Here is a 27927-nt window from a genome sequence, read left to right as displayed (position 1 = left end):
TCTTTCACTATGACTGTGAGAAAACAAATTTATGAGAGAAGACCCAGCATCCTTTAAGGGCCCTGTGGTTAGTCTTCTGTGTAGGTCAGAAATTATAGTGGAAGCGGCTACCATTGAACTGGGATCTCTAAATGCAATGGGAATAATGGGATCTCATATGGCATGGCCATCATCATATCTTAATCATCAAAGATAAGTTGAATGTGGCTGCTGTAATGGGTGGAGGAGTGAAAGCAGTAAGCATAGCAGTCTGACTCACAGAGACTGATGGTTAGTGGATGATGATGTTCTTAGAAAATAACTTCTTGGTTTCAAATCCTTTGTTCTTGAGGTTAAGTCATGGTCAGCTAACGAAATCCAGTGAATCTCTACCAAACAAATGTCATTTTCTGATCTGACAAGAAAGGCAAGGTGCCAAGGCACAACTCTCCCCTGCCAAGGTCCTGGTCCTGGCTAAGAGATGGCAGATCTCAGCTGGTAGCTTCCTCAGGGCCAGGTCCCCAGACCTTGCCCAGCTGTCATCACTGAGGGAGCCAGGCACCCAGGACTCAACTGGCTCTCAGGCTCCCTAAACAGTGGAGTGGGGTTGGGGGGTCAGCCAGGTCCCATAGACTGTGAACCCAGACAGACTGCCACTACTATTAGGTCACAGAAACAGGGATGGGGGAGAAGCTTACCGCTACCTCAAGGCCTGGGCCAAGCCAGTGGGTAGCCTTGATGAGGGCTCTGGAGACCTGTAGGACATAACCCCCAGCCTCATTCTGTGGCCTCTCAACTCGCTCATTGGCCCAAGGCCAGGCGAGCTGGAAGACCCTAGTGAGAAGGCCAGGATCCCCTTTTTACCTCACTCTTCAACTGACAACCACCACTCCCACTGGACCTTTGGCTGAATTCCTCACTAACATGGCTCATTAATGGTTGGTTGCTTGTGGGCGGGGCCCACATGGTGCTGACCAATGGCCAAGAATGACAGCTACAGACAGCTTAGGGTGAACAGTGTCGGATTCATGGTCTCCAAAGAAGAAGATTCAGCTTCGGGACTAGAGACCAGGCTTGGTCACTCAAGAGCTTTTGTGTCCAAGTTTTATTAAAGTGAAAAAGGAACAGAGAAAGCTTCTGTCATAGACATCGGAAGGGGGATGGAGAGTGACCCCTGTGCTAGTCCTAGCAAGCTGTTTTATGTCTGTTAGAAAGTTATTAATTAGATAAGAGAGACACCTCAAGGCTGAGGGAGTTTCACTGGGCCCCTCTCCCACAAAATGCATTTTAGAGATAGGATGGCACGAGGTGTGTCATCCCCCAGCCATGAAACAATTGATGTGAATACTGGTTTGTTGAGCTATTACCAGCCCAAGGTTTGAGAAAAGAAAAAAAAGTTAGTCTTTGGTGGACCCATTTTGAAGAAAGGCAAATTCCAAAGCAAATACATAGTTTCATTAACATAGCTTAAGAAAAACTTTTCCTTGGAGAGTTTGTTTCCTCCTGCCACTTAAGGGAGAGACAAAAATGTCTTAACCCTTGCAGCCTATTTTCTGTTTGGAGACCCCTGGCCTTCCTGCCTGTTACCCTTTCATTCCCCCCTTCTTTTAGGAGAATTATGTTGCCTAGGGAAAGGGGTGTCATTCTCATTCTGTAACTGCTTCTGAGCTGGTAAGGGGCATGGTCCCTAAATTGGTGAGGCAACATATTCTCCTAACCTTCATACTGAAGGTCTCTGATCCAGGGCCCCCAAGTAGTAATTGCAGGAAGCTTCCCAGTCACAGGAGTTTGAGCAGCCATTTGTAACTAAAAGTTTCAGATGGTTAGAAACAAACCCCATTTTACAGTTACAGATGTAAGGCAAAATAGTCATTAAACCAAGTAAAAACCTAATGAACATCATGTCCATAGGCTCCAACAGTACGCAAACTGTGAACCTAAAGATGTTCAAGCTGGATTTAGAAAAGGCAGACAAACCAGAGATCAAATTGCCAACATCTGCTGGATCACCAAATAAACAAGAGAGTTCCAGAAAAACATCTACTTTTGCTTTATTGGCTATGCCAAAGTCTTTGACTGTGTTGCTCGCAACAAACTGTGGAAAATTCTTCAAGACATGGGAATACCAGACCACCTGACCAGCCTCCTGAGAAATCTGTATGCAGGTCAGGAAGCAACGGTTAGAACTGGACATGGAACAACAGACTGGTTCCAAATTGGGAAAGGAGTATGACAAGGCTGTATATTGTCACCCTGCTTATTTAACTTATATGCAGAGTACATCATGAGAAATGTCGGGCTGGATGAAGCACAAACTGGAATCAAGATTGCCGGGAGAAATATCAATAATCTCAGATATGCAGATGACACCACCCTTATGGCAGAAAGCGAAGAAGAACTAAAGAGCCTCTTGATGAAAGCGAAAGAAGAGAGTAAAAATGTTGGCTTTAACCTCAGCATTCAGAAAACTAACAGAGTTAGTAAACTAAAGGCCCCTGGCCTTCCTGCCTGTTACCCTATCACTACCAGTCCCATGGCAACTGTTGTCTGGTAACACTGTAGGGAAAGAGGGGAGAAATAATGCACAACAATGGCTTCATGCAAAGAGCTGCACTTGGCTTGCTCTATTACAAAGTTAGTATGCTTACTGTTTTTTCTTATCATGGAATGGTGAAGTCAAGTGGGCCTTAGGCAGCATTACTACAAAAAAAGCTAGTGGAGGTGATGAAATTCCAGCTGAGCTCTTTCAAATCCTGAAAGATGATGCTATAAAAATGCTGCAATCATCAATGTATGACAAAACCCACTGAAATGTTGTGAAGTAATTAGCCTCCAACTAATAAAAAAATTTAAAAAAAAAATTAAAAAACACTAAAAAAAAAAAAAAAGAAAAAAAAAATGCTGCAATCAATATGCCAGCAAATTTGGAAAACTCGGCAATGGCCACAGGACTGGAAAAGGTCAATTTTCATTCTAATCCCAAAGAAAGGTAATGCCAAAAAATGTTCAATTACTGGACAGTTCAGTTCAGTCACTCAGTCATGTCTGACTCTTTGCGACCCTATGGAGTGCAGCATGCCAGGCTTCCCTGTCAATCACCACCTCCCGGAGCTTGCTCAAATTCATGTCCATTGAGTTGGTGATGCCATCTAACCATCTTACCGTCTGTCATCCCCTTTTCCTCCTGCCTTCGATCTTTCCCAGCAAAAGGGTCTTTTCCAAGGAGTTAGTTCTTTGCATCAGGTGGCCAAAGTATTGGAGCTTCAGCTTTAGCATCAGTCCTTCCAATGAATATTCAGGACTGATTTCCTTTATTATCTCCTGGAGTTTGTCAGGGAAACCTGACATGCTGCAGTCCACGGAGTGGCAAAGAGTTGGACATGACTGAACAACACCAGGAAGCAGCAATTACTCTAGACATTTCAACGAGACATTTACCTATCAGATGATTGTAGATAAATGTGACAAAAATTCAAGTACCTTCCACTGAAGTGAAATTTCTAGGTGTTTAGCGGTGTTGTTACCGAGCCCAAGCTTGTTCTGCTTGCCCCATGACAGACCAATAAATTGAGAGATGAGTTGTTTAAACAAGGAATAACAACTTTAATCAGAAGTTAGCAGACTGAGCAAATGGCAGGCTGTGTGTTCAGTTGTGTCTGACTCTTTGCGACCCCATGGGCAATAGCCCTCCAGGCTTCACTATCCGCGGGAATTTTTCAGGCAAGAATACTGGAATGGGCTGCCATTTCCTTCTCCAGGGGATCTGATCTTCCCAACCCAGGGATCAAATCTGTGTTTCCTACATTCCAGGAGGATTTTTTATCATTGCACCACCTGGGAAGACCCAGAGGGCAGACTAGCAGTCTCAAAAGAACATTTTCCCTCAGTCTGAATTGGGGCTCCCTTTATAAACAAGAGTGGGAGGGGCCCATTTCGGCGCTGACCAACGGCTGAGCAGGGCCAATAACGGCAGCTAGTCCACCGTTACTAACAGTCGCCTGCTTGGGGGAGGGGCTCACTGCGGTGACGGCTCACTGCGCCGCTGAGTGCCGGCAACTAGCTGGTGCCTGGCTCACTGCCACTGCACCCAGAGCAGAAAGGCGCGACTCCAGAAAGCCGGCAAGTCCAAAGTACCAGGTTTCTCCAGCAGTGTCGTCCTCCAGCCCTTGGTGGCCGAGGCGTGCAGGCTGCAGACAACATGGTGGCCACATAAAGATGGCTGACACGTCAGGCAATCATGAACACTGTGTGAGGCAACAGGCAGCCAGCCTCATGAGTGCCGAGGTGGCCCTGGAGCTGACGCTCCCGGACCAGAGCCCTGCCTGCCTGCTTGCGCAGTGGGTGAGTGACGGGAGCAGTGGCCTGACAGGTTAGGCTCAGTGAGGGCTGCCAGCAGAGAGGTGCGACAGAGAGGCCACTGCCTCAACGGAGCACAAGCCGGTGCCAGGGAGGGAAGGGCGCATCACACCTCCGGGTTCAGGCTGGGAAGGCCACCAGTACAGTGAGGGACATGTTGAGACATCCTTTGTAAAGTAAAAGGAAAATGAGGCGTAATATCTAGTATGCTGCTTTGGTTTTGAAGGCAATATTCCTCACGTGGGTGAGCTATTCCAGCTCATCTACCAAATGACTCAAAAGCAGGGTCCAGACTAAGAAAAGGCTCTGCAACAGGTCTAAGATTCTCTGTCTTATGGGCCGTTTGATCCAACGGATACATTGGTGTTGGAAGGGATGCTGTTTAGAGCCTTTAGGAAACCCTTTTATATGAATCACAGAACAAACACTTAGGATTTTGGAGCAAATCCCTGACATCTCTGTGAATAACTACTCTCCTTTTGAGAAACAGCTTTTAGCTTACTATTGGGCTTTGTCAGACCATGAACACTTAACCATAGGCCATGAAGGACCTGGCTGCCATTATAAATTGGGTGTTATCTGACCCACCAAGCTATAGGGTTAGACATGGACAGTAGTTCCCCATTATAGAATGGAAGTGGTATGTATGAGGTAGGGCTTGAACAGGCCATGAAGACATAAATTGCATGGGGAAGTGGCCCAAATGCCCGTGGCTCTTATTCTTGCTAAATTACCTTCTATCTCCAAGGCCACACATACAGCATCTTGGGGAATTCTCTATGACCAGTTAGTTGACTGAGGAAGGGAAAACCTGGACATGGTTTACAGATGATTCTGCACAATGTGAAGGAGCTGCCCTAAAGTGGACAGCTACAACAGTACAGCCGCTTTCCAGTACATCCCCGAAGGACCATGGTAAAGGTAATTTGTCCCAATGGATAGAACCTTGACCCAGGGTACCTGTTTGTCCATTTTGCCTATTAAAAGAAATGATCAAAAGTATAAATCTATATACTTAATCAATGGTTTTTCTGGATGGTTCAGGATTTACAAGGAGCATGATTCAAAAATTGGAGACAAGGAAGTCAGGGAAGAGGAAATGTGATTATACTTCTCTGAATGGAGCCATGAAATTAAAAGATTCTTGCTCCTTGGAAGAAAAACTATGACCAACCTAGACAGCATATTAAAAAGCAGAGACATTACTTCGCCAACAAAGGTCCCATCTAATTAAAGCTATGGTTTCTCCAGTAGTCATGTATGGATGTGAGAGTTGGATTATAAAGAAAGCTGAACACCAAAGAATTGATGCTTTTGAACTGTGGTATTGGAGAAGACTCTTGAGAGTCCCTTGGACTGCAAGGAGATCAAACCAGTCAACCTAAAGGAAATCAGTCCTGAATATTCATTGGAGGGACTGATGCTGAAGCTGAAATGCTCCAATACTTTGGGCACCTGATGCAAAGAACTGACTCATTGGAAAAGACCCTGATGTTGCACAAGATTGAAGGCAGGAGGAGAAGGGGACGACAGAGGGTGAGATGGTTGGATGGCATCACTGACTCGATGGACATGAGTTTGAGTAAGCTCCAGGACTTGGTGATGGACAGGGAGGCCTGGTGTGCTGCAGTCCATGGGGTTGCAAAGAGTCAGACATGACTGAGGGACTGAACTGAACTGTACTGAATGGGAAAAAAAATCATTAAGATATTTTGTGTTCCATGTGAATACTCACCAAAAGTTGACCTCATCAAAAAATTATTGTTTTAATGAGTGAATAGGATGACTTGTTCTGTGGATAATAGTCTTTTCCCCCAGCCACTTTTGTCATTTCCCAGTGGGCTCATATGTGAAATGACCACTGTGGCAGGGGTGGAATTTATGCATGGGCTCAGAATCATTGACGTATACTTGCTAAGGATGACCTGGCTAGAGCTACTGTCCAATCTGTCAGCAGTAGAGACCAACATTGAGTCCCTAATATGGCAACATTTCCTGCCAATTACCTGATGATTACTGGTTACGTTGGACCACTTCCAACATGGAAGGGGCAACACTATGTTCTTCCTGGAATAGACACTAACTTTTGATATAGTATTGCCTTCCCTAAATGCAGTACTTCTGTCAAAGCTACCATCTGTGGATTTACAGAATGATTTATCCATTCTTGTAGTTTTTCCACAATGCATTGCTTCTGATCAATAAATGAAGTGTGTTTCACAGAAGATGAAATACGGCAATGTGTCCATGCTCATGGCATTCACTGATCTTACCGGGAAGAATATGACTGAGATACAGGAAATCCCTTAGGGAATCTCTTAGCACCATGATTAAAGCTAATGGAAAATTACAACTTGGTTCAGGCAGGGTTTCTAATAGCTCAGACCCTTCAGGAATGAAGGTTTCAGTCACCATATGAAGCAAAGAACAGTGGACAGCTGAGGTGTTTTTTGAGAGCAGAGACTATGGAATGGGTTGTTAAAGACAATTACAAACATTAGTAAAGACCATGTGACCAGTTGCATAAATGAAATAAAATTTGTGATAGTTTAATATTAAAATATTTATTTTGTTATAAATATATGTATATCCATATATATATCATTTAGCATAAAATATATTAATAAATTTATACCACAGTGTTTAAGTTACAAATATCAAGGGAAAAGGGTGAACACCCCCAAGGACTTTGCAGCTTCTGGAGAAAGGATTAGCATAGTTTTGGTTTTACACAGGATAGTTGTATTGTGTTAGGTGGAAGAATGAGCTTGTTATTGTCTTTATTTTGGAGATTGCATGATTTAAGGAGATAAATGTGAGCTCTAAGTTGACAAGGGAAGACCGTGGTGGCCAATTTTATGTATCAACTTGGCTAGGTTTTATTTCCCAGTTTTTCAATCAAACACTAATCCAGGTGTGACTGTGAAGGTATTTTATTAGAGGTGATTCAAGTCCATGTTCAGTTCACTTTAAGTATAAAAGATTATTCTAGATAATTTAGAGGAACTTTGTTCAATCAAGTGAAGGGCCTTAAGAGGAGAACTGAGGGTGAAGAAATTTCACCTGTGAGAAGTAGCTTAATCTCATGCCCAAGAGTTCCAGGCTTCCCTTCCTGACAGCCTGCCCTCTGAATTTCAAATTTGTGTCGCCAACTCCCACAGTTGCATAAGTTAGTTCCATGTAATAAACTTTTAATACATATCTCCTACTGGGTCTGCTTTATCTGATTGAACCCTTACTTATACAGTCAATACATTTTTTTCCTGCAACAAAGGGGAAATTTTACCAATTTAGTTACCTGGAAAACTTCCTGCTACCATCAGCTTTGGTAATCTATCTTACTTTTTCTGGTTCACTGTCTGATGGTTGTCCAGGTAAACATTTACCTATTTCCATCCTTCTCTGAAGATTTCTAGTCAGCTACAAGTCATTCCATCTTTCCTTCTTGAAAACCACTCTTCTGATTTTGAATATAGTAGCATAATTATAATTGGAGTACAATATTAAACAGGCAATATAATTATAAAATCCATGTACAACTTTTTTCCTTTTTTTTGAATTTTTTATTTTGTATTGGGGTATAGCTGATTAACAATGTTGTGATAGTTTCAAGTGAATAGTGAAGGGACTCAGCCATCCATATACATGTATCCATTCTCCCCCAAACCCCCCTCCCATCCAGGCTGCCACATAACATTGAATAGAGTTCCATGTGCTATACAATAAGTCCTTGTTAATTATCCATTTTAAACCATTCCTAATGGTCAGTGTGTACATAACCTTTCCAAACTCCCTAACTATTCCTTCCCCTGGTGACCATAAGTTCATTTTCTAAGTCTGTGAGTCTCTTTGTTTTGTAAGTAAGGATCATTTGTATCATTTCTTTTTAGAGTCCACATATAAGGGATGTCATAGACTATTTCTCCTCTGTCTGACTTACTTCACCTAGTAGTATGTACAGCCTTTAATCATTAATTTAAGAAACCTGAATTGTGGACAAAGTTTTCAGTTATACTATTTTCTCTACTTTTCTGTATGATTTAAACATTTAAAAATAAAATATTAAAAGTATTAAAGTAAAATAAATATTACAAGCAAAAAATAACAAAGGAGAGAGAAAAATGTACTGTTGTATGGACAATAAGATACCTCCCTTGGAAATACAATTCATCAAGTAAAATAGAACATAAGTAAGGACAGGGAGGATTTGTATAACACATGACCTAATGGCTACACAGAAAATTTTTAAATCAGGTGGTCTAAACCAGAAAAGGAACGTCAGTTTATAAATATAGATGATGGTTGAGGTTATAATAAAAGTAATTCTACAGCTGCTTAATTAAAAGTAAAACATTTTTAGAATAAAAAATAATCTCATGAGATTTCAAAGCAGAAAGAAAGTGTTGATCAGTCATGTCTGACATTTTTCAACCCTGTGGTCTGTCCATGGAATTCTCTAGGGAAGAATACTGGAGTGGATTGCCATTCCCTTCTCCAGGGGATCTTCACGACCCAGGGATCAAACTCAGGTCTCCTGCATTGCAGGCAGATTCTTTACCCTCTGAGCTAACAGAGAAGCCTGTACGATTTCAAAATAACATTAATTGTATAATAATGATTAATATAGGTTTTCAAGCGTAAATATATACTGCTATCTTTTGACAAAAAGACTGAGAAGTCTAACACTTGGCTCAGGAATTATATGATTCAAGATAAAGTATCTTATATTGTTTTTAGTGCTTATGTGAGGGCCATAACCCATACCACTACCTTTTGACTAAAGAAAAGTAGTAGTGGTGGTACTTAAGTCTCTCAGTCGTGTCCGGCTCTTGAGATCCTATGGATTGCAGACTGTCAGGCTCTTCTGTCCATGGGATTTCCCAGGCAAGAATACTGGAGTGGGTTGCCATTTCCTTCTCCAAGGGATTCTTTCTGACTTGGGAATTGAATCTAGGTGTCCTGCATTGCAGGTGAATGCTTTACCAACTGAGTTATGAGGGATATTACTAGAAATTACAGTGGTTAGACTAAAAATCATGAGTGCCAGGAAAATAAATCAAGTTTAGATAAGTTGAAAACTACCACAGTTTATAAACCCAAATTAAAACCACCTTATCTGATATTTTTTCTTTATTTATTTTTGGCTGTGCTGGTTCTTCATTGCTGCCTGGGCTTTCTCTAGTTGCAGTAGGTGGGCTTCTCATTGCTGTGGCTTCTTCTGTTGCAGAGCACTGGGCTCTATTGAAGTGGGCTTCAATAGCTGTTGTGGGTGGGCTCAGTAGTTGTGGCTCCCAGGCTCTAGAGCACAGGCTGAATAGTTGTGTCTCATAAGCCTCATTGCTTCACAGCACGTGGGACCTTCCTGGATCAGGGATCAAACCTGTGTTTCCTGCCTTAGCAGGCAGATTCCTTACTACTGAGACAATAGGGAAGCCCCTCATCTGATCTTATATAAAAACTTAATACAAAAGTCAAAACAAAACAAATATAGTATATAAATTAATAACCCAATTAAAACTTATGAAATGTAGCTTCCAAGTTGTTAGGGTGAAATGGCATGCCTGCCATCCTTAAACTCTTGGAAGAACTGATTTTGTTAATTCACTCATCCAATATGTTTGCTAAGCCAGACAGAATCCATCTTTCCTCTATCATTTTATAATAGCTGAATGAAAGCATGTAATACTTCTTAGCATATTGCATCCACCATTACAAAATTAAAAAAAAAAATTTAGAAGGGAGGTGTTCTGGGAAACTTGGAAAAATCTTATACATCCAGGCCAAGTACCACCTAACAAAAGCAGTTTCATGGCTCTTGTCAATGCCAATGCTTACTTTACCTGAAAACTAGGTGGCTTTAATGAACTGCTTCTAGTTTTTCTGAGTCTAACCCCCAACTATAACACCCGCAAAATTATATATGTAGAAGTTCCAATAAAGGAAGAGAACTAAAGTGTGAAATTATGTATTTTATAAATATATCCCATTTGTAGGAAAATTTACATTGTATGTATTTTATATTATAAAAATATATATTACATATAATATATTTTATAAGTGGGTTTTATTATAAAATGGGCCAAGATATTATATATATGTATGTATACATATATATATATGTATATAAAATCCTGTTTTCTCTCTACCATGGTAGGTTTTGCACACTATCTTGCATATGAAAGGTATTTCTCTCTCATTTTTTCATAGATTTTAAAAAGCAATTAAATGAGATATCCTTAAGGTCAATTGATTATAAAAGGAACAAGTTCCCTAACCCACTAGGAAGCAAGCAACAGGTCATTACATTGACTATTGCAGAACTTCTTTTTGTATGTGCCTCCTAAGATAGAAACGGCTTTTAAAACAAAACAAAATTAAACTGGAAAAATGTCATTAATGAAACTCTAAAAACTAGTTGTATAACTATTTCTGAATATCTTCTTGAAAAATAGAATTATTTTTTAATAATTTTACTAATGTATGTGTTTTAGAGTTCTGATTATTTAACTCCTTGCCTTCTAAAAGAAAGAATTAATACAAGAAAGAAAAGGGAATTTTCTTTGATATATAGCCTCTTATTCCTTAATTATTGTATTAAGTCAGTATGTTTATCATTGCAGATGATGAAAAAAAGAAGAAAATCTGAAATCTGAATTTCTTCAGCAAAGAGAATCTCTCAAGAAAAGGGCTTGGCCACTTGCCATGGTTTTTCTGATGGCATTTTTGACCTCCTTGTTCCTCAGGCAGTAGATGATAGGGTTGAGCATGGGAGTAAAGACTGCATATATGGCTGAGATCAATTTGTTAGAATTGAATGAAGCAATGGCCCGAGGTCGGACATACATGAAGATCACGGCTGTGTAGAAGATGACTACCACTATAAGGTGAGAAGCACAGGTAGAGAAGGCCTTCCGCTGCCCAGTGGCTGAAGGAATGTGCAGGATGGCAGAGACAATGAAGGCATAGGAAAGGACGGTGGCTGAGAGAGGAAACACAAGGATGATGATGGCTAGCACAAAGTCTACCATCTCTGCCACAGATGAGTCCATGCAGGCCAGTTTGAGGATGGGGGAAACATCACAGAAAAAATGATTCAAGATATTATTACCACAGAAGGAAACTTGGGAGATGAAGTATACTTTTGCCATGGAGACAGTAAAGCCGCTCAGCCAGGAACTGATGGTTAGCTGAACACAAAATTCTGTGGTCATCATAACCGGATAGCGAAGAGGCCAACATATAGCCACATAACGGTCATAGGCCATGGCAGCCAAGAGCACACAGTCAGTACAGGCAAGTGACATGAAGAAATAGAGCTGGGTCATGCATCCCAAGAAGGAGATGGTATTGGGACAAAGCAGGAATCCAGCCAGCATCTTGGGGACTGTGACAGATATATACCAGGTCTCCAGAAAGGACATGGTGCCCAGAAAGTAATACATGGGCTTGTGCAGGGATCCAGTTACCCACACAGTGAGGATGATGACTACATTCTCCAACAGCACAAACAGGTAGGTGATGAGGAAGAGGAAGAAAAGCAGAACTTGCAGCCAAGGGTAAGTAGGGAAGCCCACCAGGACAAAGTCACTAATATGAGTGATATTTTCCTTCCACATAATTAGGACATCAAAAGACAAAAGATTTAATGATGGCAGCACCAGATTAAAGAGTGAATTCACATTGGAGCAAGGGGCCCTCAGTCTACATTAAACATAACCCTAGGATCATAGTCTGGTTCTGGGGTATAATTTGGGTCACTAGAGGCCACAGCGTCTTCTCCAGAAAATCAAGTGTCAGAACAGGACCTGAAAACAAATAGAACATAGACACAAAGCTAAGAATCTCAAAGTAGAATCATGAGGTCAGATTCAGGGTTCAGGCCTTTGGATCTGAAGAGGCCTCCAGGTAGAACTAGGAGAAAATCCTTTCCTTATCATCATATTCACAGATTTCAGGGGCAGCTAGCTATAAGGTAGGAAATCATCACAATTAGAGAAAGTGCCAAGGATTGTCCAGGAAGTGAGGAAGTTTGAAGTCTGGAGAAAATGGAAGCAGAATATCAACTAGGAAAGACCCTCCTGGCTAGAAGAATTGCTGACTCTGGTCTACTCCTCAGCTATGCCCTATGTCTTTTGAAGACACTGGCAACAGTACTTAATAATTCACTGCCGATTTTTAGGGCCACAGCTTTAAAAAAATTGAATAAAGAAATGTTTACCCTCTTAGAATAATTAAATATATTTTAGTGTTTTAGATGACTTCTAATAACACTAATGCTAATAATCACATATGTAAAAGTTATACATAATAGTTTTATTTATACATATGTAATATTATATATACATATCTACTAGTTATATATTTATAGAATAGTTCACAGTTGATCTCAAATTAATCTGTATAATTCATCTACATCTTCTTCAAAGACTGGCTCAAATATTTTATACTTCTGGAAGAAGTGCTACTTGACTAATTTTATCTACTTCCTGACTCTGAAACTCCTTATTATGGACACTACTTGAGGGCAAGTTGCATTTAAGAAGCTGCCTTGGGAGTGGGAAGTCAGGAGATTTGACAACTTGAAAGGGTCCTGGGCTTCCCAGGGCACAATATATAATCTGAGGAAATTTAAAAATACTTTCTTCATAAGTGGAGACAGAAGTAAAAGAACAGACAAAAACTGGGTTGAGATTATAAATTAAATGAATCTTAAAAGAGAAACATATTCTTTGAGAAGCCCAATAGAAATTAGGGAAATGGAAAGAAGAATAAGATTTGAAATTTCCTAAGCAGGAGATGTAGGAGATGCAGGCTCGATTGTTGGGTTGGGAAGATCCCCTGGAGTAGGAAATGGCAGCCCACTCCAGTATTCTTGCCTGGAAAATTCCATGGACAGAGGAGCCTAGTAGCCTCAGATGGAGCTGCAAAGAGTCAGACTGAGTGACTGAGCACTCAGACACAAATATTTAGTAATTATTTCTGATTTATATGTACTTTGTAGCCTAACCCTCTACCCACCCCCCTCCCCCGCCCAAATCTCTAATAAAGTAGTTGCTTATATGTGTTGGAAAAATTACAATAAAATGGATTCAAATTTGACTTCTTTCTCCACTCAAAAGCATTATCCTTTAATTAAGCTTAACAACTCTTTCAGGGAGGTCGATTTGCCTAAGAGAGTGAAACCTTATGGAAGCACATAGCCTAAATCCTATCAATTATAGAACAAGGTCGTGAAGGAATTTTTACATGTGAATGCACACTCACTTGTGTCTGATATTTCAGGAATAACAGAACACAAAAGAGTAATACAACAAGAGACTCGATATGGACAAAAGAAAGCCCACTATTCAGAAGGTACTACAGCGTTAAGGAAACTGCTGAAAAGTGGGACACATAATTGGAAGACCTGAATTCTAGTCCATGATTTCTCTCTTATTAACTTTATAATCTGATGCAAACTTCAAGTTATCAAACTTTGATTCCCTTAAAATAAGGTTATAATGCTAAAAAATTCAACAAATTATGGATGCAGACAATTTATAGAATTGTTAGTGGTTAAGATAAAGATCTAGGCTTCCTTGGTAGCTCAGATGATAAAGAATCTGCCTGCAATGCAGGAGACCAGGGTTTATTCCTGGATGGGGAAGATCCCCTGGAGAAGGGAATGGTTACCCGCTCTAGTATTCTTACCTGGGAAATCCCACAGACAGAGATGCCTGATGGTTACAATCCATGGGTCACAAAAAGTCAGACAGACTGAGTGACTAAACACATAAGATAAAGATCTACATCACGCTCATTGGCGACTTGGTCCCATATGGCATTTTGAAAGTATGAAGATGAAAAGGTAGAATTTAAGCCATTGCAGTACTCTGTGTTACAGCCACAAGTAAGATAGGTAGCCCCTGGGAAGAAGATCTTAACATTGCCTTCAGTGGTGGCCTTCAAAGAAAGCAATAAGGCTTTATCTGCACCTGGGCAAGTGAGTCCTACCAGAGAAAAATCACAAAAAGGGACAAATGATATCAACATAAATTTACAGTCATGTAGCTCAACTGAACCACAGACAATGGCTGGTATTCTACACTATGTTTTAAATTGATTCACTCTCCACATTTCCCAAAGATTTCTTGGTTTTGATATCTAATCTGCCATTCCACTCTCTCCTCCAACTCTCAGCAGACAATTTCTCCTCTTATAAAGACTAACAAGACTATTAATGCATATCTTATTCAGTTTTCCACTTCCAAATCATTATGCTAAACTCTGACATCTCTGTTCATTCTTTCCTTAATTCTTATCTAAGACTGGTCCCTCCATCTGTTCTACATCTCATTTTTCAGGAAGCTGTTGTCAGAAATCTTATCTCTTTTTGTATATTAAATTCTTTACACAAACATTCACTGAGCATCTATTACCTGCCAGGCACTGTTCTAGATGCTTGAAACAGCTCACTGAACACACACACACACAAAAAAAAAAAGGCAAAAAACTTCTAATCTTAAGAAGTTACATGCTAGTGAAGGGATACAGGCAGTAAATACAGTCTTTCTCAAGACTTTGAATAAATAAAATGTGGATATAAATGTAGGAGTTGACACATTCTATGGAAAAATCACAGCAAAGTAAGTAAAATTAAAAGTGTGTGGCAGTGTAGCAGGTTCATGTTTTATACAGGATGGTCAGGGTAAGCCTCATTGAGCAGTCATCTGCTAACAGTCATCTGACTGTCTGATGAAATAGTTTTCCAAAAAAGAGAATAGATCTAGTATGGTTGGAGTAGAGTGAGTGGGAGAAATGAAGTCAGAGAAGTAAGGACAGGTGATGATGAGCAGGTCACCATGGGCTTTTCAAGCAGTTGTAATCATGTTGGCCTTTACTCTGTGTGGATTGGAGCCACTTTGGAAAGTTCTGAGCAGTTGACTGACCTAATCTTACTGATGTCTTAAGAACTCTTCTGGCAGGTACTTATCTGAGTCATTTCTGACAACTTTTAAGAATGGTCAATCAGTTATTCTTCTTCCTAAACATAATCCTTCTTTTCTGATCATGTTTTTGTATCTGCTTCAGAACACTGTACCATCCATCAAGCCCTTTCTTTCCTTACCTTTACTTTCTACTGTTACTACCTCCCTGGTTATATGCAGGTTTTTCCCATTTAAAAAGGTTACTTAGTTTCTCAATCTGCTCACCCTAGTCCCCACACCTTTAACTCTACTGTGGGTCAAGTAGTTCCATGCACTGAGAACACCAAGATAAATAGACATTGGAGCTGTCTAGTAAAGGAGACAGAGAAGGGGTCAGAAAATCAGAGTATAATGCAGTACGCATCATGATAGGATACTGAGTGTTAGGAATCCAGGGTAGAACAATTCTTTGTTAAAAGAACCCCGAAAGATGTCATTAAAAAGTGCCATTTTAACTGAAATGAAACATCGTAGAGTTTTGAAGGGAAGGAGAAATACCAAAGAGAACAAAAAGCAAATGCAAAGACACAGAATAAAGCATTAAAACGCTGGTGATGGGATGATTTGCATTTTGACTAGAAGTCATTGATAGCCTAGAAGAAAGAAATGGATTCAGACAAGCCTGGAAGATGAGGTTATATACAGTGACTCCTCACTGTTTCCTATACCTTTCTGCTAGTTCTCCCCATTTCTGATACACTGAGTCCTATCACATCTGACAGAGTACCTCTTTTTAAAAATTTTTTATTTTATATTTGAATGCAACTGATTAACAATGTTCTGTTAAGTTTCAGGTGGACAGTGAAGGGACTCAGTCATACATGTAGATGTATCTATTCTCTCCTAAACTCTCCTCCCATCCAGGCTGCCACATAACATTGACCAGAGTTCCCTGTGCTGTATACAGTAGGTTCTGTTGGTTATCCATTTAAAATATAGCAATGTGTACATGTCCATCCCAAACTCCCTAGCTATCCCTTCCCCACATCATTCCCCTCTGGTAACCATAAGTTTGCTGTGAGTCTGTTTCTCCTTTGTAAATATATTCATTTGTATTCATTTTTTTAGATTCTGCATATAAGGGATGTCATGCAGTATTTCTCCTTGTTTCTGACAGAGTACCTCTTGTCTCACCGACATCATATGGAAAACAAAATGAGTTCTATTTACATATTCTCTAACATTAGCCTGAACCCTCTTGATTTTCTTTAAAAGATAGTAAAAATTTAATATTTTTTTAATTGAAGTATAGTAGATTTTCAGTGTTATGGTCGATTCAAGTTGTTAATTCACTCCACAGCAAAAGAATTCAGTTATATATACATATATATCTATTTTTTCAGATTATTTCCCCTTATAGGTTATTACAAAATATTGAGTATAGTTTCCTGTGCTGTGCAGTAGGTCTTTGTTGGTTATCTGTTTTACATACCCCTTATAGGTTATTACAAAATATTGAGTATAGTTTCCTGTGCTGTGCAGTAGGTCTTTGTTGGTTATCTGTTTTACATATAATAATGTGTATATGTTAATCCCAAACTCCTAATTAATCCCTTCCTCCCCTTCCCCCTATGGTAACCATAAATTTGTTTTCTATGTCTGTGACTCTGTTTCTGTTGTGTTTATAAGGTCATTTGTGTCATTCTTTTTTTCTTAGAGTTCACATATAAGCAATATCATATTTATCTTTCTCTCTCTGGCTTACTTCACTTAGCATGAAAATCTCTAGGTTTATGAACTCCCTTGATTTCTAAGATCCACGTTTTATTCTTAAAACTTTGAGCCGGTACAGTATTGCCTCTGGCATGACCAAGATCTCTGCATACACCCACCATTCTGAGCACACATGAGTCCCACATGAGCCTACTGTCCTATACTTTCTCCCTGCTGAAAGCTCACGCAGTCTTTCTACTTGGCCTTTATCATCTTCATCCTCATCCCTGCCTTTGCCTGTATAACCAGTCCAATAATAAAAATATTCACTGATTGTTGGGTGTCTATTTTATGGCAGAATTTGTACTCAGTCTTTCCTATACTTCATTTCACTCAATTCTCACAACAACCTAATAGATATTGTTGGTTCCCCATTACAGATACACAATAGGTAAACAATTTGGCTAAATTCATACAAGTAAAAAGTGGTAGAGATGGAATTATAACCTAACACTATAGGTCTCCAAAGTCTATACTCTTTCTTCTATGCAGCATTCCTCTTTCTTTAATTATTGTTTCCCTCCTCTCTTTCCACTGCCATACTCCCAGTTAATGTCCCCAATTTTGTGCATCCCTAGTCTGCTCTTTCCCACTTTCTATACCACCCATTCTCCTAATCCCTGGTCTTGACCATACTGATATCAATTTCCTTTTCAATCAAGTCTTTCTTGCACAAATTCCTCACTTTTGAATTTAGCCTTCACACTCCATCTGAGCTTTTAGAGATCAGTCTAAAGTTCCAAAATCTGGTTTGTCTAATTTTCTTTTCTTGAGTAGCATGCCTCCTAAGTCCATATAATATTCCAGACATCCTAATACTCATGATGATCTTTCCCCCAACCCTCATTGACCCTTATATGTATCTATATCAGTGTGACCTCTCCCCACTCTATATTGACCTCTAACCCAGCCACTGACCTGGCGTGTTTAACTGAGTCACCATTTCCTAGCTGAAAGTCTGTTAGGAAAAGAACGTTGGCTCAGAAAGGAGGATGGACTCACCTACTGAATCAAAGAAATGGATTGATGTGTATTACTTATAAGATACTACAGATGGGAAAAAGATTTTCTCAAGAAGGAAGAGGAAGGTAGATGAGAACGAGAGGAACATTGTAAATAGAGAGAGGTGGTTTGTGCAATTCAGGGGGAAGGTAAATGGAAAGGAAAATAAAAAGTTCAAGTTTCAGAAGAGATAGAGTGGGCTTGCACTCCAAAGGACTGGGAACATACAGTGGCTGTTGCCTATATAAGACAACACATAAAGATACTAAATAGTATCCTGCTTCCAGACTAAATATATACTAAAGTATAAACATAAATAAGTGATTCTCCAGTTCAAATCCTTCAGTGACCATACTGTACAACTGAACTCCTTATATCGCATAGCAAGTGCCTCAGGATCTGACCCCCACCTTCTTAATATTCTTTCTCAGCTACTCAATTCAAGCTCAAGCTCCACTGAAGAATTTGATGTTTTTTAGTGCAATATCCTCCTTAAAGACTCTATGCAGTTGCACATACTCTATCTTCTACCCAAAATTCATTCTAAATCTTGCTACCTGGTAAATGCCTACTCAGATTCATCCTCCCTATCAAACTATGCCTAACCACCCCTTGCTGTCACCTACCCATCACTCCAGCTCTCTGATTTTGTAACATTTTGAACTAAAGAGCATCATATCATGATAACATGTATCATTTTGCTTACTTATCACCACTACTAGATTTATGGATGCCTTGAAAATACCAATCTTACACTATTTTCAGCTTGGTCATCTTTTTATCTCTAGGTGTCTAGCTTAGTTCCTGAAGCATGGTTGTCACTAAATAAGCAAATAAATTTGTGGTGTGTATTAAGATCAGATGTCTCACCATGGTGCACTCCGTTTTTTTGCTTTAGGAACTCAAGTGAAGTAGGTCATCTTGGTCGAGTCTAGCTTGGAGATCTTGGTTCAGTTGTCCAGTGTGCTGACCAGTGGAGAGGTGTTTGGAAAATCACCTGTGCCACCCCTGTGAGTCTTTGCCTCTTCACCTGAAAGGACTTGAAGTTAGGGGATAAAAATGAAAATGGGGAAGGGAAAGGAAATAAAGGAGAAGTTTTGGAATAACCTAATCTAAATCCTTGAAAATTGCTTCTCTGTGAAACTCAAGAGTTCCATGACTTTGTAATTCTCCTCACTTGGGAAAGATACTAGGGTCCAGATGGATTATAGAGAAATGGAACTTTTTTTCTTCTATTTACTCAAAGAAGAAGCAAAATCAACTCAATACGTGTGTGTGACAAGCCTTTAAGTCCAAAATTCAAAAGTTACTTCTGGGCCTGTTAGATGGCCCCTTTTGGATAGCAAGAGCCTAAGGTGGGAGAGATTATTTTTTTATGTCTTATATGCTTTTTCTCTGTATCTAGTCAATGTGCGCCTCTTCCCACTCCTCTCTTCTTGCCCTTGTTCTGTTTCTCTGCCACTGAACTTGCGCTGGTTTTATATGTTGACTCTTCCCACAGACCTTATTCAGGCAGAACCTAGAGCTGGACAATTCCAGGATGCAATGAGCCAACTGCTCAGTAGAGGCAACTGTTCTTTAAAAGACACATCCTTGGGGATTTGGTTCACAAATGCTATAGGATTTTCAAGAGCAATAATGATGAAGTTAAAGAAATTTCCCTAGTGATCTCCTAGGGTCACTAGACAGGGTGATTATCAGTTGGAGAAACAGAATAGTAACAGTTTTATGGAATATCAATCTGGTAATTTATCCTAATCTTGGTTTTAAAGCTTGATTTTCTTCCACTCTCTGGTTGTCTGGGAAGTAACTATTACTCATGACCTATTACTTTAGGACATTAATATTATTCAAAGGGGGTGCTGGTGAGAGGATCAAAATACCCAAAAGAGTATTTAGTAGTGTTAACAGTACACAGTAAGCGCCAAAGAGAACTTTCTCTTCACCTCCACTTCCCCCACTCAAGAGATCAAGAGATCTTCACCTCCACTTCCACCACCGCTGAACATCAAAGGAACAATTGCACACAGGGGTAGGGAATCAAGTTTTGGTCAGTAAAGCAATTTTTTTTTAAAGTTGCTCAATCACGTCTGACTCTTTGTGACCCCATGAACTATACAGTTCATGGAAGTCTCCAGGCCAGAATACTGGAGCGGGTAGCCTTTCGCTTCTTCAGGGGATCTTCCGAACTCAGGGATCGAACCCAGGTCTTTCACATTGTAGGCAGATTCTTTACCAACTGAGCCACAAGAGAAGCCCAAGAATACTGGAGTGGGTAGCCTATCCCTTCTTCAGCGGATCTTCCTGACCCAGGAATTGAACCGGGGTCTCCTGCATTGCATGTGGATTCTTTACCAACTGAGCCATTAGGTAATTTTGGCTCTTAAACTTTTAATTTCTTTTGTCTTGGCTCTAGTTCTTGTCTGGAAAATTCCACAGACAGAGGAGCCTGGAAGGCTACGGTCCAGGGGGGTCGCAGAGAGTTGGACATGACTGATAGACTGCGCGCGCGCGCACACACACACACACACACACACACACACACACACACACACATACACACACACACACACACACACACACACACAGAGGGAAAGTACATGGAGACTGCTGTAGATTGTTCAAACTCTAGGAGTTAGACCAGTAAAACAAGAAATGACCTTATGGAAACTTCCCTAGTGGTCCTGTTGCCAAGACTCTGAGATTCCAATGCAGGAGGCCTGGGTTCAATCCCTGGTCAAGGAACTAGATCCCACATGCCTCAATTAAGAGTTTGCATGATACAACTATAGATCCTCTGTGTTACAACTAAAAATGATCCCTCATGTCAAATGAAGATTGAAGATCCCACGAGCTGCAACTAAGACCTGCATGGTCAAGTAAATAAATAAATATTTTTTAAAAAAGAAAAGAAATGAGCTTATGTTTCATATCTGGTCCAGCCTGATCACCAGTTAGGAGACTGAGGACACAGATCTAACATGTGATAGAATGTGCCTTTGCCCTCTATATCTCCTCTGTATATTTCTCTATTTGAAAATGGCAAGTGTTGTGACAGCAGATGATGGTTACTGTCCAATATATGGAGATTTTCTCAACTTCCTGTTAAATGCTTTTCTACTAGAGATAAGATTAACAAACATAAATATATTGATAGGTAGAATTTTGGTGTCATCTATAAAGCATTCATGGGATCATATTTTCTGGGCTAAAATTGATGAACCAGAACAAAGAGAAATTTTTAAATTTTTATTTTTATAAAAACAAAGAGAAAGTTTAAATAGTATATCAATTTATTAATACCCTTTAGTAAAAATGAAACTAGGTGAAATAATTATAAAATCCAGTAGGAAAATACTTACTGCTACTGCTAACTCACTCTGTGCGACCCCATAGACGTCAGCCCACCAGGCTCCCTCCTCCCTGGGATTCTCCAGGCAAGAACACTGGAGTGGGTTGCCATTTCCTTCTCCAATACGTGAAAGTGAAGTCACTCAGTCGTGTCCAACTCTTAGCGACTTCATGGACCGCAGCCTACCAGGTTCCTCCGTCCATAGGCTTGTCCAGGCAAGAGTACTGAAGTGGGGTGCCATTGCCTTCTCCGAAAATACTTACTACTCTGTTTATATTATTCACTTAATATAGGGGTTTATGTCATATTTTTACATGTATGGTTAAAAAGAATTCTGCTTCTCAATAGTCATAAGATTTACTGATTCAGATTTATTAATAGCTGAACCACTGGAGTTCTAGGATAATTCCAGATACTTCAGGAAATAGTAAAGTTATCCATTCAGTCTCTCAAGACATGAATCTTTGAATTATTCTAAATTTTAATTCTTTTAACCTGAAACACCCCAGTTAATCAAATGATTAAGGACATCTCCATTTTTAAACTGCAAGGACTGCTATCAGTAGGGTTGTACAGACATCTGTTAATACAAAACAGCAACAACTCTCTGTAGAAGCCACCATTAATAATCTGTGTGCACCTGCTATGTTCTAAAGACTTCACATACATGTTATCTAATTTAATGCTTTGAACAACTCTATAAAATGTTACTAATATTCCCAATTTCCAAACAAGAAAATGAAGGTTCATAATAAATAAAAATTTCCCCATGGAGTGATTGTGTCAGTCAATGTTGTGTTACAGGTAATCAAATTTATCATAGGTAGCTTAAGCAGAAACAGAATTTGATTATTGTAAAGTCATTGAGAAGGCTGGAGTTCAGGAGTTTAGGATGAACCCCAGAAACAAGTTTGAGCCTCCACAACCACCTTGTCTCAGACACAGTAGAGAAAACTGTTGCTGTTGCTGCTGCTTCCTCTCTGCGGCTCATGAACCAAATCTGTTGCCTGCAGAACTTTGGCCATAAGCCACAGCAGCTAAATAAATGTCCCACACACTGACTCTTTCTGCCTATGATTTATGTGAGAATCAAAGTGTTATGTAAATGCATCATACAGGAACCTAAATATTATTGAAAACCTTTCCAGCATTAACATGTTAGAAAATATTGAAATGGGTATGAAGAAAGACATGATGTTTGCTTCAGTCTAAAAATTAGAGGAGTTGGAGAGAACAGAATGTTTAAAAATTGGAACTAAGCCAAAAAATGTGGAAGTTATGGGCACTGTGGCTATCAGTTGGAAGTCTGACATTCAGACAGGGATTTATTCCTCATATATCTATTGATCACTGAACGCATGATAATAACTTTTAGTAACTGTGAGACATAAAGAAACTTATAATCTAGTGTTTTAAATAAGATGTATATTTGAATCACTATCAGTATAAGATAGAGTCTAAAAAGTGTTACAACCAAGATATCATCAGTGTGAACACAAGTTACACGCAACTAGAGTCATTTCTTCCTGATAGGTATGGAGACAAGTCAGCACAAGCGGGAAGTTGGAAGAAACAGAAAAGCCATCACAGAGGACTTGCAGTCCAGGTGAGTTTTACAGACACTATGAGCAGCCCTGTGCCCTGGGTTCTGTCGGATGATGTAGAGCAGTGTGTGCCACATGCTGCACCAGGAGCCTTCACGTGTGTCCATTTTCATTTAATCTTCACATCAACTTGGGAAGTAGATATGATGATCTACTTTCAACAGATGAGGAAACTGAAGCTCAAAGAAACCAAAATTCTAATTTGCTGCAAAAGCTACAAATTTAACTACTGATAATGCTGTAGACTCAAGTTGAATATTTGCATCACAAGATCATGTACTTTCCCAATATTTTTCCACTTACCCAATTGCCAGTGAGGCTCTTTTAAAAGCCTGAGTATGCTATTTATTAGAAGATAGTAAACCTGAGTGTGTGAAATAGAAGCAACTGGGAAAATTCTTCTACAGACCTTATAGTCTAATTTACTGTGATAAGACAAGAAATGCAACCTAAAAGGGGAAAAGGGAAAAAGCAGTCTGTGCAGTAAACTAGCTTAAACCTGGGAAACAGACAGTCAAGTATCTATCTACAGTGTCAGGTGCTGAGGCTGGTGTTATAGCTTCAAGAATGAATAAGGTTAATTTCTGGGCTACAGAAACTCACAATATACTCAGAGTCAAGCACAAACTGCCATCTGTCATTCAAAATGAAGAGGTGCTCTGGTCGAGGCTGAATATTGAAAGACAATGCCCCTTGTCCCTGCTTCACGGTGTAAGTGACTGCCATTTACCTGATAAAAACGCAACAAGCTGAAGATCTAGTGCTTGCAGAGACTGAAAATACCTCTGTGGAACTTACTGTATATCCACAAACCTATATGGTAAGAGGAATTCACAAATGAGTAAGATTTGGGTTGGTGAACATGAATCTACTTCCTCTTGTGACCCCTTTCTTCATTATGTCACTCTGTGTTAGTCATCTTTCAGGTTTTTTAGTGGGTTCATATCTGTCTTGACTCTTGCCCTTTTCCATCTTTGCAAGCCCTGATCTTTATTACTGTCCACCATTTTCATCTATCTAATTCCTGCAAGTGTTAGCCTAAATTCTACTTCTACTGGAACATTTTCTCTGATCATCCTAGGTCTAACTATTATTTGTTTCCAAAGAATCCTGTATTCATATCATTACACTTAACGCTGGAGGCAATTGTGCCTTTATCTTCCTCACTCATCTCTGAGCTATTAGAAGGAAGACTCTGTGTTTTTTTGGTAGTTGTTGTCCACTGTAGTCTATCACAGAACTTGGCAAGAAATAGGGGCACAAGAAATAATGAATGAATGGAGTTAAGAAAGATTAGTATATTGTAGTTACTGAGTGTGCTGCAGGGACTAATATCAGAATGGATGTTTCATATTGGAGATCAGTAAAAATAAGGCTGATTTGGTTCAAGTGGCAAAAATGTCAGACATTGTTGAGCTTCATGAATGGTAGAGTGATTCTAAAATAATAAATAAATGCACGGGGAACTCTGTTCAATATTATGTGGCAAACTAGATGGGAAGGGAGCTTGTGAAAGAATGGATACATGTACGTGTGTGGCTGTATCTCTTTGCTGTATCCCTGAGGCTAGCACCTTATTAATCAAGTATACTCCAGTATAAAATAAAAAGTTTTTAAAAAGACTAGAATAAGTAGATACTATTTAGTTCAAATTAAGAATTACTAAATAGTAGAGTAACATTTCAAAAGCAATAGATAAGAAAGATTAATACAAGAATGTTGAATAATATATTCAAGGGGCTTAGATCAAAACTAGGAGACAAATTTTAGACTCCAACTTTAAATGAATAAAATGTGGAGTCATAATAGCCTTTTCTGATTTTTGTTTTCATATTTTAACCTCAGCTTGATCAATTTTATAGAATTCTTCTTGGTATTCTATATTTTCTTATCAGCAGGTCCCATAATGATGTATAACACTTGCGTTTGCCTTAGAAAATTTGTATTTGCTTTCACCTATTGTATGTAAGAACATGTTATATTAATGTATTGAGGGTTTCAGCTCAAGCATATACTGTTGTGATGCCATTCTCTTAGTTTGCTTATAATAGTCATATATAGCATGAAAGGCCACAAGAATCCAAAAGCCCAAAAGGGAGTGTCTCAAGAGATACATATCAACTGCAAAAATTGCATTAATACTGATTCTTTCATCTCTTGTGAACTACTGACCCCATTCCTGTAATAAGAAATGAGCGCTTATAGTCCTTGAAGGGTTTTCCTGGTAGCTCAGACAGCAAAGAATCTGCTTGCAATGCAGGAGATCTGGGTTCAATCCCTGGGTCAGGAAGATCCTCTGGAGAAAGGAATAGCTACCTACTCCAGTATTCTTGCCTGGAGAATTCCATGGACAGAGGAGCCTGGTGGGCTATGGTCCATGGTGTTACAAAGATTTGGACACAACTGAGTGATTTACTCATTTGCTTTTTTTTTACTTTCAAACATAGATGAGAACTGAGAAATGCTCAAAATTATTATTATTATCAATGGTAGTTGATCATCAATAACACAATATAATTGCAAAGAGCACTATCATCACCATCACTACTACACCATCATGTCTTTTCATCACATTTACAAATCTTATGTACTGAATTGCTTGATCGAGACACCAATGTTGTTAACAAAAGTCTCCCTTAGAGCTATGATCACAGACTCATATTACTTAACACAGTTGTTAAAAGTTAGATTCTTTGGGTTCAAATAATGGTTTTGATATTTATTTAGGTACACAATTTCAGGTAACTTATTTAAATCTCTCTGTGTATGCTTCACTTTCCTGATATTTAAAATCAAGTATCTAATCATAACTAACTCATGGAGGCATTTTGAGAATAAAATAGATTATTTGTGTAAAGGGTTAATGAAACCATTTTACATATGTTAATATTTACTGTTGCTCTCTCATTTCAAGGAATATATTGTCATATACAGTGCATATTAAATACACTTAAAGATTAAAGATTATACAGTGAAAGTGACAAATAGATTCAAGATATTAGCTCTGATAGAGTGCCTGAAACTAGGGACAGAGGTTCATGACATTGTATAGCAGGTGGTGATCAAAACTATCCCCAAGAAAGAGAAATACAAAGTGGCAAAATGACTGAGGAGGCCTTACAGATTGCTGAGAAAAGAAAAGCAAAAAGCAAAGGAGAAAAGGAAAGATATACCCATATGAATGCAGAGTTCCAAAGAATAGCAAGGAGAGATAAGAAAGCCTTCCTGAGTGAACAATGCAAAGAAATAAAGGAAAACAATATAATGGAAAAGACTAGAGATCTCTTTAAGAAAACTAGATATACCAAGGGAACATTTCATGCAAAGATGAGCACAACAATGGACAGAGATGGTGTGTAACTAATAGAAGCAGAAGATATTAAGAAGAGGTGGCAAGAATACACAGAAGAACTGTACAAAAAAGATCTTCATGACCCAGATAATCACAATGGTGTGATCACTCACCTAGAGTTAGACATCCTGGAAGTCAAGTGGGCCTTAGGAAGCATCACTACGAACAAAGCTATTAGAGGTGTTGGAATTCCAGCTGAGCTATTTCAAATCCTAAAAGATGATGCTGTGAAAGTGCTGCACTCAATATGCCAACAAATATGGAAAACTCAGCAGTGGCCACAGGATTGGAAAAGGTCAGTTTTCATCCCAATCCCAAAGAAGGGCTATGGCAAAAAATGTTTAAACTACCACACAGTTGCACTCATTTCACACACTAGTAAAGTAATGCTCAAAATTCTCCAAGCCAGGTTTCAACAGTATGTGAACTGAGAACTTCCAGATGTTCAAGCTGGATTTACAAAAGGAGAGGAATCAGAGATCAAATTGCCAACATCCACTGAATCATAGACAAAGCAAGAGAATTCCAGAAAAACATGTACTTCTGCTTCATTGACTATGCTAAAGCCTTTGACTGTGTGGATCACAACAAACTGTGGAAAATTCTTCAAGAGATGGGAAAACCATACCACCTGACCTGCCTTCTGAGAAATCTGTATTCAATTCAAGAAGCAAGAGTTAGAACTGGACATGGAACAATCAACTGGCTCAAAATTAGGAAAGGGGTGCCTCAAGACTGTATATTGTCACCTATTTAATTTATATGCAGAGTACATCATGTGATATGCCAGGCAGGATGTAGCACAAGCTGGAATCAAGATTGTTGGGACAAATATCAATAACTTCAGATATGAGGATGACAACACCCTTGTTGCAGAAAGTGAAGAGAAACTAAAGAGCCTCTGTTGAAAGTGAAAGAGGAGAGTGAAAAAGCTGGCTTAAAACTAAACATTCAAAAAACTAAGATGATGGCATCTGGTCTCTTCACTTCACGGCAAATATGGGGTAACAATGAAAACAATGACAGACTTTATTTTCTTGGGTTCCAAAATCATTGCATGTGGTGGCGGCAGCCACAAAATTAGAAAACACTTGATCCTTGGAAGAAAAGCTATGACAAACCTAGACAGCATGTTAAAAAGCAGAGATGTTACTTTGCTGACAAATGTCCATCTGGTCAAAGCTACGGTTTTTCCAGTAGTCATGTATGGATGTGAGACTTGGACCATAAAGAGAGCTGAACGACAAAGAATTGATGCTTTTGAACTGTGCTGTTGGAGAAGACTCTTGAGAGTCCCTTGGACTACAAGGAGGTCAAACCAGTCCATCCTAAAGGAAGTCAATCCCAAATATTCATTAGAAGGACTGATGCTGAAGCTGAAGCTCCAATACTCTGGCCACCTTATGTGAAGGGCCAACTTATTAGAAAAGACCCTGATGCCGAGAAAGATTGAAGGCAGGAGGAGAAGGGGATGACAGAGGACAAGATGATTTGATGGCATCACCGACTCAGTGGATATGAGTTTGAGCATCTCTAGGAGATGGCAAAGAACAGGGAAGCCTGGACTACTGCAGTCCATGGGTCACAAAGAGATAAGATTGA

The 27927-nt window shown here is 39.4% G+C and overlaps 3 protein-coding genes across 3 annotated transcripts in view; 1 reads left to right on the top strand and 2 right to left on the bottom strand.

The window, feature by feature from the left end:
• Positions 1-27927, bottom strand: part of LOC122694965 (interferon-induced very large GTPase 1-like) — a 1416129-nt gene that overhangs the window by 935527 nt on the left and 452675 nt on the right. The window lies entirely within an intron of this gene.
• LOC122695260 (zinc finger protein 215-like) overlaps positions 1-27927 on the top strand; it is a 462760-nt gene that overhangs the window by 342882 nt on the left and 91951 nt on the right. The window lies entirely within an intron of this gene.
• LOC122681065 (olfactory receptor 6-like) lies at positions 10995-11951 on the bottom strand. Its single transcript, XM_043882816.1, has one exon. The coding sequence runs from the start codon at positions 11949-11951 to the stop codon at positions 10995-10997; it is 957 nt and encodes a 318-aa protein (XP_043738751.1).

Source organism: Cervus elaphus, chromosome 1 (genome assembly GCF_910594005.1).
Source record: "Cervus elaphus chromosome 1, mCerEla1.1, whole genome shotgun sequence".
NCBI classification, from domain to species: domain Eukaryota; kingdom Metazoa; phylum Chordata; class Mammalia; order Artiodactyla; family Cervidae; genus Cervus; species Cervus elaphus.
This window is presented reverse-complemented; position numbering and strand designations above follow the sequence as displayed.